The 13,693-nt window shown below is 35.3% G+C and overlaps 3 protein-coding genes across 6 annotated transcripts in view; all 3 read right to left on the reverse strand.

Annotated features, from left to right (window-relative positions):
- The window catches only part of LOC141282386 (uncharacterized), a 219,013-nt gene that overhangs the window by 177,567 nt on the left and 27,753 nt on the right, over positions 1-13,693 (reverse strand). The window lies entirely within an intron of this gene.
- On the reverse strand, positions 5,515-12,444 carry LOC135732576 (uncharacterized). Of its 4 annotated transcripts, none has more exons than XR_012336991.1 (11): positions 10,767-12,444; positions 10,583-10,667; positions 10,306-10,438; positions 10,035-10,193; positions 9,244-9,412; positions 9,038-9,158; positions 8,712-8,790; positions 8,524-8,621; positions 8,195-8,287; positions 7,486-7,665; positions 5,515-6,967 (listed from the first exon to the last, which is right to left on the reverse strand). XR_012336991.1 is itself a non-coding variant. In XM_073815240.1 (11 exons), the coding sequence occupies exons 4-9, from the start codon at positions 10,091-10,093 to the stop codon at positions 8,250-8,252; spliced, it is 546 nt and encodes a 181-aa protein (XP_073671341.1). In that variant the 5' UTR covers positions 10,094-10,193; positions 10,306-10,438; positions 10,583-10,667; positions 10,767-12,444; the 3' UTR covers positions 5,515-6,967; positions 7,486-7,665; positions 8,195-8,249. The 4 variants fall into 4 exon arrangements, 3 of the variants coding, with proteins under 3 accessions (XP_073671341.1, XP_073671340.1, XP_073671339.1); XM_073815240.1 differs by having other exon boundaries at positions 9,038-9,140; XM_073815239.1 differs by having other exon boundaries at positions 8,524-8,790; positions 9,038-9,140; positions 10,306-10,378.
- Positions 12,483-13,418, reverse strand: LOC135769864 (odorant receptor 131-2-like). Its single transcript, XM_065279392.2, has one exon. The coding sequence runs from the start codon at positions 13,416-13,418 to the stop codon at positions 12,483-12,485; it is 936 nt and encodes a 311-aa protein (XP_065135464.2).

Raw genomic sequence — 13,693 nt, forward strand, 5'->3', positions numbered from 1 at the left:
AACATGGCCTAAAGTCTAAGAATCAAATTCTGAATAATGTGCATCATTGATTTCACCTATTTATTTCACTATGATTTCAATGTTTGACACGACCTTACTTAGTCAATATTAAGGATATCACGGTAACATTTTCACACAATGTTCTTTATGTTGGATGAGTTTATGTAGAAAAAAAATAAAATCACAGTTATGCAGTGTACTTATCATAAAGTAAACAATGTATTTTTTAAAAACCTAACATTTACTTTGTTTGACAGTAGAATGCTATCTATCTTTATGTATAGGAGTATGAAATTATCCCAACCACCCTACCCTGTAGTTTACTACAGTATAAAACAAAAAAAAACTACAGTGCGAAACTGTGCCCAAGTACAACCCTTGCTAGCTTAACCAATTATTGTAATGCTTGTTTAGTGTAGTGTTAAGCTTTTTGAATGTAGTATTGTATTCCTTTCAGAATGTCCACACAATGTGACAGGGAGACAGGATTTTTACCCTGTGAAGAGGGTTGCCAAATCCAGAGTTATTAAGGTTAAATGTAATACAATTCAAACAATACACAGGTTATATAATGTTCCAGTTGAAAAGGGATGATATAGTTTTTTTTGTTTTGTTATTGATGTAATGGTCTTAAACTTATTGGTAAACACAGTAAATATTTGAAACTAAAAAAGTCCCACTATTTTTTAGGGCCAGAAATGGAAGCAGGTGGAGTGGGAGTCATGCAAACTTTGGTATGTACAACGTCTCGGTGTTAAAACGCATGCCAATGAGAAGTGGCATGTTCACTGTTAATTTTAATCTGTTGTCAGTATATCTTATTGCCACTAACACCTACTGTCCACAATTAACATGCAAAACAATTTAGGCAAATAATGAAATTAAGGTAGTATGCCCACACTAAATGGCCTGCGTGAAGTCATAGTTCTGAGGATTTGTCAACCCATTAAACTCCTTGTAGAAGATAAGGTCGAGACAAAAATGTAAGATTTTGGCATCATTGCAAAATGAGATTTCCTTGTCTCTAGGTATTTATATAGAATTCCCTGTTACCTTGCTCATGTGCTTTTCTTTAAAGTCTCATTCTAGTCAAGAATTGCATCAGTTAAAATGCATCTTTGAACATCATAATAAAAAAATAATATAATATAATATAATAACATAAAGTTTTGCTTGTCACATTGTATGCGCAGATCTATGAATATGCTAATCTACTCAATTGCACAGCTAAAACATCTGTATGTAGCATCTACTTACATGTATATGATCTAAGACCAGTGGTCACCGATCCTGGTCCTGAAGGGACGGTGTCTCTGCAGATTTTAGCTCCAACCCTAATCAAACACACCTGAAGGACCAGGATTGGTGACCACTGTCTAGACGCATAACTGCTGAGCTTAGACTATATATACACATACATACATACATACATACATACATACTATTGATGCACGCGTTCAACTGTGTTGATGTGATTGGTTATGTTATGTTTGTGACGTTGGAAACACAGGTGATTTTAAACTACGGGAATTAGACTGCGGAGTATTTTCTCCATATAATTAGAGACAAAGTTGTTGAATAATGAATTTAATTCATAATTCTTTAATTGTTAAAAACACCAAATTGAGACATAAACAATGTTAACATTGTGATTCATTTATCACATATGTTGTCTTAAAGTTAAATGTGAACTTCACATTCCTCTCTTTGGAGTTACCAGAACAAAATGCAACAAGTCAAGTAATGCTTTAACACAAATTGATGTAAAAGAACAATGAAGGCTTTCTTCTGCATTGTTGACTTGCATATCCTACTGTGATATAATGAACCCCCACCAAAACACAGCTTTAGGAAAACAGCTGCAGTTTTAATGTGTCTTAAAGGAAAACACCACCATTTTCAATATTTACTATGTAACTTAGACAAATGAATACATATCTTTTTTCAATGCGTGCACTTAATCTTCTTGAATGCTTTAGCATTTAGCCTAGCACCATTCATTCCTTAGGATCCAAACAGGGATGAATTTAGAAGCCACCAAACACTTCCATGTTTTCCATATTTAAAGACTCTTACATGAGTAGTACACGAGTAAGTATGGTGGCACAAAACAAAACATGGAAAGTGTGAAAACCATGGAAGTGTTTGGTGGCTTCTAAATTGAACCCTGTTTGGATCCTAAGGAATGAATGGGGCTGGGCTAGGCTAAATGCTAACACATTCAAGAAGCGCTGTACAAAGATTAAGTGCACGCATTGAAAAAAGATATGTATGTATTCATCTAAGTTGAGGTAAGAACATAGTAAATATTGAAAAACTGTGGTGTTCTCCTTTAATGTGTCTACAGTTTATTTGCCCAACCAAACATGTAATTGCATTTTTTCTTTTTGTGTTACAGATAAAAGAAGTGGCCATTGGAGTGGGTGGCGGATGGGGACACTTGTTAGTGCTTCGGCATCTTCTTGGGGACCTGATACAATAAGAAGCACTATTATTTTCTTTGTGTAACTTGTTTTTCTTTTATGTTTTAAACAAACACTTGTTTCCTGGACCCTTTTATTGCTCCTCCTTTCAGGTGTGCTTTTTTGCACTTTTTTGGATATTAATACTGAATACTGTTAATACTGTTTTGCAACCAAATTATTGTCAATTTAACTGTTTTAATCAATGTTATATCCTACTGTGATGTAATGATGTTAAGTACAGTGAGTCTATTTACTTTACTTTTTTCAATAAACATTGAGGAATTCATTGGTTTCTTTATTTTCACACACACTATTTATTAAAAAGTCTACTTGGTGAACATTCAAGACAACATAAAATGTATTTGCTCAGAGAATAAAAAACATCCATAGCTGTTGATCCTTGTATTATTTATAGGAAAACTGTTTAGTTTCTAGAAACGATATTTAGTTCTGCCTGTCTTGTGTTGTTAAAAACAAATCAATCATCCATTCTAATTGATCACATATTTTATCTATCAAGCAATGGAAATGCTGTGGTTTAGAGCACCTTAATTTTTAAGTGACAACATGATAGACAACTTTATACAAAGCTTTTTTTACTTGAAGATTGATGGTGGGAAATAAGTAATTGTTTGTACATTTAATAATTTTGCAGACGCTTTTGTCCAAAGCGACTTACAAATGAGGTAGCATTTAGAGCAACACAAGAACAACAATACAGAAGTGCACCAGAAATAGTCTCAGTATGCAACATATATAAACCAACAATACATAAGGTGTTGAGTAATCACACCATCATTTAAATGTTGCCAAATGCATTGTGAACTTCTGAGCAATAGAAAAGTTTTAAAACATCAGTGATCAGCAAGTATTGTATATGTGTTTCATTATGACATATAGTACAGTTTGTGTCTAATTTGTCCTGGATGGAGCTGTCCTGCCACCTTCATATTCAGAAAGCTGTTACTAACAGTGTGTAGATTACTTTTTCTTAAAGTACTGCAAACGAATGTCTTTCCAAAATAATGTATGGGATTACATTTATATTTTTAGCATCATATTATAATAAACTTTACATTGTACTTATGTATAATTATAAGCACGAGACGTTTAAGAGTGAGCTAAGGTGTCAACCTTGTGAAATTTTGTCCCAACTAGTCTGTTTTTGCCCTAGAATCAAGTTTTAATATGCTTTTGTGATTTCATATGTGAATCTGACCCTGAATCAGGCCTCATGATTTGGTGTCTTGCTCTGCTTGTGGTAAATGCTGCTGTGAGTTTTACAAAGTGGCCTAACTATGTCTATTACTTTATTGCTTTTCAAGGTATGGGAAGTGTCATATAATAGCTCTCTAAATTAGATGATGATTCTGAAAATAACCACTTACACCCATATGTGCACAGCCCAAACAGACATAATGATAAAATTAATAAGAGGATGGACACTGGAGTTCTGCAGTACATTACTTGAAGCTAATTGGGATGTGATCAGCCCCCTTCAACTGTTGCTGCTTTGAGGGCCATCTATAATGATACTGTTATTATTTTTAATGTAACTTTTGTATTTTAATAGTCATAACACTATTGAGTTGAGATTACTTTAAAACTGTTTTCTTGAGGTACAATTCAGTATTTATTGTGTTAGGGTTTGTGACAAACAAATATCCCAAGAGGCCCACAGTAGTGTTTGATTCAAATAAGAAAAAAATCATTAAGGAATTTAATAATATGTCTGACAAATGCACTAGACCATTTCATGTCTTTGAAATGTGTGATACGAGGGCTAAGTGGGCAGAGTGAAATTAAAAATGTTGTCATAGGACTAAACCAAATATACAGTTGCTTTGCTTTGATATATTGACCTCTGAACTATAAAAATGATGCATATATGTGAGTCTCATCATTCAGAAAAGGAAAGGGACTACAATGATGAGACCAACTGTTTTACAAAGCCCTTGAACTCTTCCATCATGAGGAGTACTGTTTGGTGTGATCACTAATAGATAGCATCACAAAACGTGATACAAATTAAATTTCACTTTGCTGTCATGTATATTTTTAATTCTGACAACACTACTGTGCTTCACTTCTGCATAACCCTAAATGCATACTCATGCTGGTATATGCTGTTTTTTCCAGCAGGGAAATTATGTGTTTTGGTGCTGGTTTGCTGATGACCAGCATAATTCCCATCCTGGGTTGGTGCTGGTGGTCATCGGCATACCACCACCAATCCCATGCAGGTCATACCAGCAAGACCAGCATGCTATATGTTGTGTTTTGGTGCTGGTATGCTGGTGACCAGCTAAACAAGCACCAAACCAGCATGGGAATTATGCTGGTCTATGCTGTTTTTTCCATTAGGGTTTAATATTCCAGACATGAAAAACACTAGGCCTACAAATAATTTCCCTGTTGCAGTGTATTATAGACAGCCTGTTAAATATGTAGTTCTTAGGTTTGCAAATAGACCATTTCAAAAAATGTAAACAACACGTGGTCCAGAAGCACTTCCTGTTTCAGTTTTTTAACACTAGATAATGGTTGGGATAAATTACAACCAACAGAACATATAGAACCGAGTCAAAAAGTTAAACAAACATCTTAAAGATAATGATATAGCCTATGTGTGAAATAAAAAAAAACAGTCACAAACTGAAACAGGCAGTGCCTCTGGACCAGTATTGTTTACACCTTTTCAAAAGAACTATAGTATAAAGTGACTTTCTAACAGACCAAACAATAAAACATATTGTAAGAATTAAAACGAGTTCATGCTAGTTGCTAAGCTAACCGTGTAGCCTGACCACAGACACATATAGGCCTAAGTAAGGTTGGGGGAAAAAAGATACTGATATTGCTAAGAAATAATTTAAAATGTCATTATTTATAAATGTGTTTCAGATTGAAATTTAGGCACTAAATGTTAGGGGCTGGCTATTTATTTCTATCCATCCATTGCTTATCCGTTTGGCTGGGCTAGGTGGTGTATGCTACACCCTCAAGTCGGACTGGTCACCATCACTGATTTACTAATAGAAACAACAAATAATAAAAATAACTTTATTTACAAAGCACTTTCCCATGCTGACAAGCATTTAATCAAAGACCAAAAGCATTCACACATACTATACGTAAATATATGTATTTATAGTATACATAACTTAAAAGTTAACCATCTTTGAACTGTCTAGTGTTAATACCCTACTATTATCTAGAGCAAAGTTATGCAGCAGTGTAATGAAAAACTTGTATTAATTATAACAACTATTGCCATAAATAATACAACACAACTGTATATTAACTATTAACAAGTTTTATTATTTAACCTGTATTAAACTATCATTTATTTTTAAGGCATAAATAAAAAAGTAGTTTTACATCTCATTTTCAAAACAAGGAAAAGTAAACAACGCTTTAGCAAACAAATTTGCAGGTACATATATGAAACAGTTTAATAATTACCTCAAGAACATGGCATTGTAAAACATTTCCTTTCATTGAAAAGGTAACAACAGTATTAACTCATGCATCAAATATGGGTATGCTATTGAGCAGTCATTTATGGAAAGTATTTCATCCAATGACATAGGCTACAGTTAGTTCAATCCAAAAGTATCCACAAATCACTATGAAAAAACTTTGTACAGTATAAAACTATATAACAATAATAGTAACATGTGCAAATCTATTTTGCCTGTGTTACATATTTTTCTACAGTAAATGTCATTATGTTGACAAGATGATATGGGCACAGTTTGGTGAAGTAACCACTGCAAGAGGATTGTGGCATTTGCAAGTTGTAGCAACACAGTTGACTGTAGGAGTAGTCTGTGAAACATCGGAGGTGGAGGGGAAACCTAATAGCTAACCTGCTGCTTGTAAACAGAGATATGTATTATCATACAAAAACGTATTTAACAGTAGTTTCCCATCAATCTATGAGGCTAATGTGCTTACACACTGCAGGAAACGGTTGTCCAAAATAAAAGCACTGTATCAGACATCCATTACATTTCCAAATAGTTTTATGTTTTCCATGAAACACACCTGCAGTTCAGTGTGACACAGTCTAAATGCATACACCAGTTCAGAGTTCCAAATCCAAAATGTCATCTGAACTCTCATAATCCAGCTCTTCGTGGTCCTCCAGTATCTCCTCAGGCTCATCCTCCAGCAGAGAAACAGCATTAGGTCCTAAAGCAGTGTTCTTCACTCCCAATCCTGGAGAGCCAGTGTCCTGCAGAGCTTAGCTCCAACCTTAATCAAACACACGTACCTGTGATTTTCTAGATCATGAAGACATTGATTAGCTTTCAGGTGTGTTTGATTAAGGTTGGAGCTAAAGTCTGCAGGACACCGGCTCTCCAGGGTTGGGAGTGAAGAACATCGTCCTAAAGCCTGGCTGTAACTTGAGCAAACTTAGAACTTTTTCTCTACATCTGCAAGCCTTTTCTGAAGACGACACAGTAGCCAGCGATGACACTCTTCACTTAAACTGCCTAAAAGGAAAAATTGAAGGGATGCATGAAAATACTTAGAGGTTTAACTTGAGGTTTATTTTGTACATTATGTTAATACTGCTTTCATTATTAAGGTCCAATTATATTCCTAAAGATTTCACATTAGTATTTCTAATTACATTATACTATTAGGAAATACATTTAAATACCTCCATGTACTCCTTTCTAAACTATATACAACAATTGCCATGCTTTCATTGTCTCTTGATTTTCTTTGTTTCTATTCTATGTAAAGAACTACAGATCATTAAGATCCAACCACAAGAAAACTATAACGTAACACTTCAGGATCTAAAAATGAGTGGGGTTTTATTGTCGTATTTGCTATTCAGTGTGTCTAATCATCTAGATTATCTGTGATTTTTATCACCAAATGACAAAGAAACTTGATTTCAGAATGTGAAACTAACATGTGTCTTGAGACTTTTGTAACCCTTATTTATAGAAACCAAATGGCATGCATCATTGCAAGATGGTAATAAAAGTTAGCCTCTTACCACTGTTTTTGCCTGAAGACATTTCTGATATCATTTTCCCGATGTTCCTAGCCAGGCTTCTGAGATAGGTGCGGCGCAGTGGTGTCTCATCTCCTCATCACAATGATCTTTGTTTCTTGAAGGCGCACTTTTGACATGTATACATCAAAAAAATCTTCTTGGTGAGGGTGTTGCTGGATTCTGAAGTCACACAAATAACATCATCTTATATCACATGTGGTGTAAGCCAACTGAAGACCTAGTTTCAACATCACCCTAATGAAAAATAATGGACTAAATCTTCAGAGTAGCAGTCAGTACATTGTAAAATTAAAATGAACATTGTAATTGTGTCATTCAATAATTTAAAAGTACAGACAAAAAATATTATGTTTGTTCTATATCTGTTGTTTCTCTCAAAAGCACTTTTGGTGCAAAAGCACATTTGGTGCAATGAGGCACGACGCAAACTGGATGCTCCGCAGGTGTGCATTATTTTCAAATAATTCAAAGGACTGGAGTCAATTATTCCTCTTATACCACAGTTACCACAAACATTGCTCTGTTGCCTATTTTTAAGACATTTGACAAGTTAGGTGTGCAGTTATCAGAAATTAATGCATACCCACAGAACATTTCTTAGCCAATCAGAATACAGCATTCAACATACCCCTGGTATAACTGCAATCAACAAAAATGACAAAATGTTTTAGATGAGTTATCAACGTACCAGTGTGATTATAAAGGCTGGCTTTTCGATGAAGACTAAGAAACATTTGTTCAATTCATTTCTGAAGGTTATGTTGGTCTTCACATCTGGAACCTACCAAAAGCAAAAATAATAATACAAGTAAATGATTATGATGTCTTTTAGGCTGTACATGTCCCAAATCAAATTAATGTCTCAAAGGAGTTTAAAAGGACACAAGTTTATTGCGATTAAAACAGGACATACCTTTACTTAAATACTTATGCATGGCAAAGATTTTCAGTTACAAAATTGATTATCACACTGCAATATTGTAAACCAATTTAAATAATGTCCATAAAATACATTACCATCAGTAGCCTTTTGTCTGACATCTTGTACCCACTGATTCACAATGTTCTCAGGACACCCCAGTTCACTGCTCAAATCTTCCCGTCTCTGAGCCTTTCTGAAAGAATGCCATAAAAATATGTTTGTCCTTGCAATCTTAAAGTGAGAAAAATCTTTGTGCCTATATAACGCAGTCATAATATAAGACCTTGACGTATCTGCTGGATAATGCTGAAGGCCTTCTTGCTTCCACCCAATAGCTTGGACAGTTAGCATGTCATTCCTGGCTATTAACAATACATGTATGTGATGAAGGAATGTTTGTGGTAACCATTAATGTTTGTGGTATTTCAATTAATCCAGAAACTGACAATTGAGTTTAAAATTTAAGAGAGAACTACATGCCAATTTTTTTATGTACTTTGAACAGTTACAGCTTACTCTTATGCAATCTCAAAGTACTAGACAGAAAGAATAAAAAAGTGAAAAAATAAAGACATGTTTCCTAAAATATTATAAATGGGCATCAATTACCAGATACTTGGTTGTGAGGCCACAACGAGACAGGTTGCTGTTGACCATTTCGACCTCCACAACTGCAGTTGTACCAGCACCTTCCTGATTTTTGCCAGATTATCTAACAAATGTGTGACACCTATATTACAACCATAAACAGTTAAAGTGTATTAATAAGTAATACAAATACATTTTCAAATGGTACGATAAAGAATATGCATTACCTGACACTTGGTTGAATGAGCCTTGGCATGCATGACAGAAAGGAAAGGTCTCATCTGCAGTAAAGGTCTGAGTTCCAACATGGAGACTGACGCCTTCAAGGTATGGCCAATACTTGCAAGCAATATCTGTTCAAAAGAACTCTCCGTTTGTGGCTGCTTGAAGCTCCTTCTGCAGGTATAGATGGATAAGAAAATATTACTCCCCGGCACATTAAGAGCTTTTAGTAGCACTCCGTGTCTGCAAACAACCACCTCAAGGCCCTCTTCATCAAGTTTGCTTACTTTTCTATTAGTTTCAAATTACATCACACCACCAGGCATCTTTATAATGATTGTAGACAATAAAGGTTTACTTTTAAACTAAAGGTTTTTCAGGATTCATGGAGCATTAAAAAGTTAATCTTCTGCTTTCTCTACTCCAGGTACACAAACTAGTTGAAAGTCAGGGTGACAAACTGATATGTAATAATGAATGACCAAGCTATTAAACTAGCCAGTTTGGGTGCCAGCACACATTCCCATATCCAAATGATTATTTTTGTAAAACGCACACCTAACCTGTCAAATGTCTTAAAATACCCAAAGCAATGTTTGTGGTAACTGTGGTATAAGCAGAATTATTGACTATTTGAAAATAATGCACACCTGCTGCGTAGCAGCCCACTGTCAAATATTCCTTACGTATTATATAAGCTCACAACATCTGGGATACATTAACTATTTAATAAAGCAAAAATTACACAATCAAAAAGTTTATTTTTCTTTAAAACTACAAGAGTAAAAGAACTAACTCTTTTGACTGACGGAATCTGTAGGTTTTTCTGTTGCCATCTGCACAAAGAGCGAGCATTGTTGGGTCTACATGCCGGGCAGGTGAAGTGCTCTACACTGGATGTTTGCATGATCACAAGTGCAGAAATGTGGAGGTCTCACTGTAGGCAATAAACAGACTGAAAACAGAAGTTCAATAATTTGTGAGAAAGCATTAACAATGGGCACAGTAATATAGCTTAGAAAAAATGAGGCTGACAAATCACAAATAATCTGGTAGAACATGGATACCTGTAGCTGAAGCTTTGTATCTCTTCACTTCTGTTTCTTTTTAGTAGTGGACGTCCTTCAGCATTTTCTCCACCTATCGGACATTAAATGTACTCCCTTTAATGGCTGTTGCTTTGCCCTTGGGTTCCTTTGCCTTGCATAAAAGAAAGTGTGCCTTGTATGGTAATACTGAAATACAGCCAACTCTTGAGCAGTTCACACAATTATTGCACTCTAAATCACACACTTTAGAATTATCACAATACTGCAAGAACACAATCTCAACAAATATACTCACCTTGATTTGAGCAAGAAGCTTGTCTGCTATGAAAATAACATCCTCTGTTCTCCCTCTGTCTTGCTCAGCAGCCATTTCAACAAAACTACATTGGTCAGAGAAAGAGGCATAGGCTAAGTGTTTTGGACAGTGAGAGAGAGAGTAAAATGAAAGAAAAACAAAATAATAAAATTACAATACTTACTTGAAAACAGAGAAGCTTGCGAAAGAGTGAATGAGTGACCCTTTTACTGTTTGTACACAATGATGACATGGCAACGTATGCGCACGCAGTTTGGCAACGGAAGCACGGCAAGAATCAGCAGTGAAGCAACACAGACAGAGAGAGTTAGTTTAAAAAGTTGACTTATCTTCTACACAGTTACCAGATCCGTGTACTATAGTGGAGTGGATAGAATACGTTAGCAGATGGCCAAATACATATACGTATATTATATTAGTGCAACCAAATGCTACAACCAGACGTTTTGATAAACTTTCTGAGTTGCTTACATGTTAGAACCACTGGGAAATAACATCACTTCCGTTGCCAAAATGCGTGTGCAGGCTATTTGATCACGTGGGCTGTAAAAGGGTCTATTGAAGTGGCTCTTAAAAGAGCCGCTGGTTTTCTAAGAAAAAGTATAAACTGTGGGTGATGTTAACAGGGAAGGGTGGTGGGTACTGACCGGACCTGAGAAAAGAAAACAAAAACATGATTAATTCTCTTACAGCAAAGTCTCCTAGGTTTGTCATATTATATATGCAGAACTGTAAAAAAAAGTAACAGTTATGCTACCTATAAATAAAGCATAAACTGCATAAATGAACAATAAATGAAATAATTATCTTGGTACTTGAAGCTTGGTTAGATATGGTTACTGTAGTCAAACTTTTACACACTTTCTTCTGACAGATTTATTAACAACAATTACAGAACATAACACAATCAATTTTAATCCCTTCTAACGATCAATTGACATAAATGTAACTGCACAAACTAGCCTAATTATATAATATAAATAATATTAAATAATTAAATATATCGATTCTGCTTACCAAGGCTGCATTTATTTGATATAAAAAAACAGTAAAAACACTAATAATGTGAAATATTATTGTAATCTGAATGTGAGTGCTGCTGACGTTGTCAGCAGCGATCGCTCTCTGTGATCGATTGGTTCCCCCTTGTATGTTTAGATTTACAATGAACACAATTATTCACTTAAATCGGTTATTTTTTCATTTAGAGCTTATTTCACGAACTGCATTCCGCGCGAAATTAATAAAACTACTGGTTTAAAAACGCTAGAACAACTGTTTAGCAACATAATATAATGCAGTCACTGCAGCTTTCTGTGATTAATACATTAGCTGATTATCAAACAGTCATCCAATAATGTTTCTGACCTTAGTAACGTAAAAACCACTATAGATAACTCCATAGTCCACACACGCAAATTAAATGTTATGCTGCACCAACTTTAGGATTTCTTAAATGACCGCACCTGAACAACAATTATGTCCTAAATATGAGCCAATTGGATTCTGACCAAACGCGTGCGACTTGTCTGTTGCCTTAGCGGTGATATTATATTGCTAACGTTGCAACAAAGACTTAACATAAACACAGGATTTACTCAATTTTAGTAACATTAATCACCAAATTTCCAAGTAAGCCTTACCCATGGAACTCCGGAGAACGCAATATCACTGCATCGCTTCTCTTGTTGAAGTTGTTGGCATTGAGGAAATTATCGCCCCCTATTGGTTATCATCCTCATAAATGCGTGTCATTTTCACGCCTAGAGGAGGCAAAGCGTGACATTGACACGCATCCTCTAGTGGACCAGCGTGTCTATTACACGCTTTAGCGTGATACTGGGTTGTTATGTGAGATATACAGTTAATTTTTTTGTGATTATCTTTTAGTTGCTTCAACTTTTACAATAAGTAATCGACATTTGAAATGTCCCTTCATGTGTTTATAAAATTTTTTATCCCGAATGCCATAAATCAGAGGACTGAGAAGTCGTGGCATCATATTTGTTAGAATATAATTGGAAAAGACAAATTTTTTCTGCTCATAAGGTAATAGAGGGGCATAAATCCTATCTAAAACAGGAGTGATGTAAGATAACATACAGAGCATCAGCTGTAGTCCATGTAACAGGATGGTGCTTTGGGCCTTTTTAGCTGAGGATTTATCAGTATTGGCTTTTCTGGCCGTAACCATTACTTTATAGTATGTGAACACAAGAATCAGCCACACAGCAGATGTATAAAGTCCAAGCAAAAATTTGCTCATCACATCATGGTACGGTGAGCTATAGACAGTCGCTGAATTACAGAGTGTACCTTTGGAAAGGACAGATAGAGGAAAAACTATTAAAAACAGAAAAAAGTCAGCTAGTGCTGGTATAACTCCAATGCCCCATATAAGAGAGATGAGGATGTAGGTCCGGCGTACGGTGCAGATCCGAGGATGATGCAGCGGTTTACAGATGGCAATGTAACGCTCAATGGCCATACCAGCCAAAGTCAATGGAATATTCTTATGCGTTGTAGAGGCGATTATTAACAGTATAATACAGAATGGCAGAGGGACATTAGACCACGCATAAGCCATCACAAAAAGAATTACAGTTTGGAAAACCATGAGCATATCATTCATAACCAGATGAATATATAATATGTATCTTGGGTCATTGTAGAAAATTGAACTCCTGAAAAATGTAAACACAAATACTCCATTCACAGAGTTAATAATGATCCCAAAAACAACGACAATAAAATTTCGAACAAAATTCTCTGCGTATCTGTCTTGCGCTGTATGTTGAAGCATGGTGGAGTTCATTGTCCTGTGTGCTTGGTTGAAATTCAGTGAAAAGCGATTTTTTTTCCCTGTAAGAAAATGTTGTAAGTTCTTTTGTTTGTCCTTAATGATTTTGTTTGTTTCTTCTGAAAAGAAAATAAAAAATATTGAAAAATAACATTAAGGCAACCTATCCATACAGATAGAGTTGTTTAAGAGTCCACATCCTCTTCGATTTGCTTTGTTGATTTGAGACCAGAAGCAAAACAAACAGTTTATATGAGATGAGAGAGGCAGGGGAGGTATGTGGCTGAAGA

Source organism: Paramisgurnus dabryanus, chromosome 7, assembly GCF_030506205.2.
Source record: "Paramisgurnus dabryanus chromosome 7, PD_genome_1.1, whole genome shotgun sequence".
In the NCBI taxonomy this organism is placed as follows: domain Eukaryota; kingdom Metazoa; phylum Chordata; class Actinopteri; order Cypriniformes; family Cobitidae; genus Paramisgurnus; species Paramisgurnus dabryanus.

Coding starts and splice junctions, on each gene's coding strand:
- LOC135732576 (XM_073815239.1), bottom strand. CDS start 10,093: ATGCTCGCTCTTTGTGCAGATGGCAACAGAAAAACCTACAGATTCCGT. Junction 9,413..10,034: donor AGATTCCGTCAGTCAAAAGA/GTTAGTTCTTTT, acceptor CTATACCTGCAG/AAGGAGCTTCAAGCAGCCAC. Junction 9,141..9,243: donor CTCATTCAACCAAGTGTCAG/GTAATGCATATT, acceptor CACATTTGTTAG/ATAATCTGGCAAAAATCAGG.
- LOC135769864 (XM_065279392.2), bottom strand. CDS start 13,418: ATGAACTCCACCATGCTTCAACATACAGCGCAAGACAGATACGCAGAG.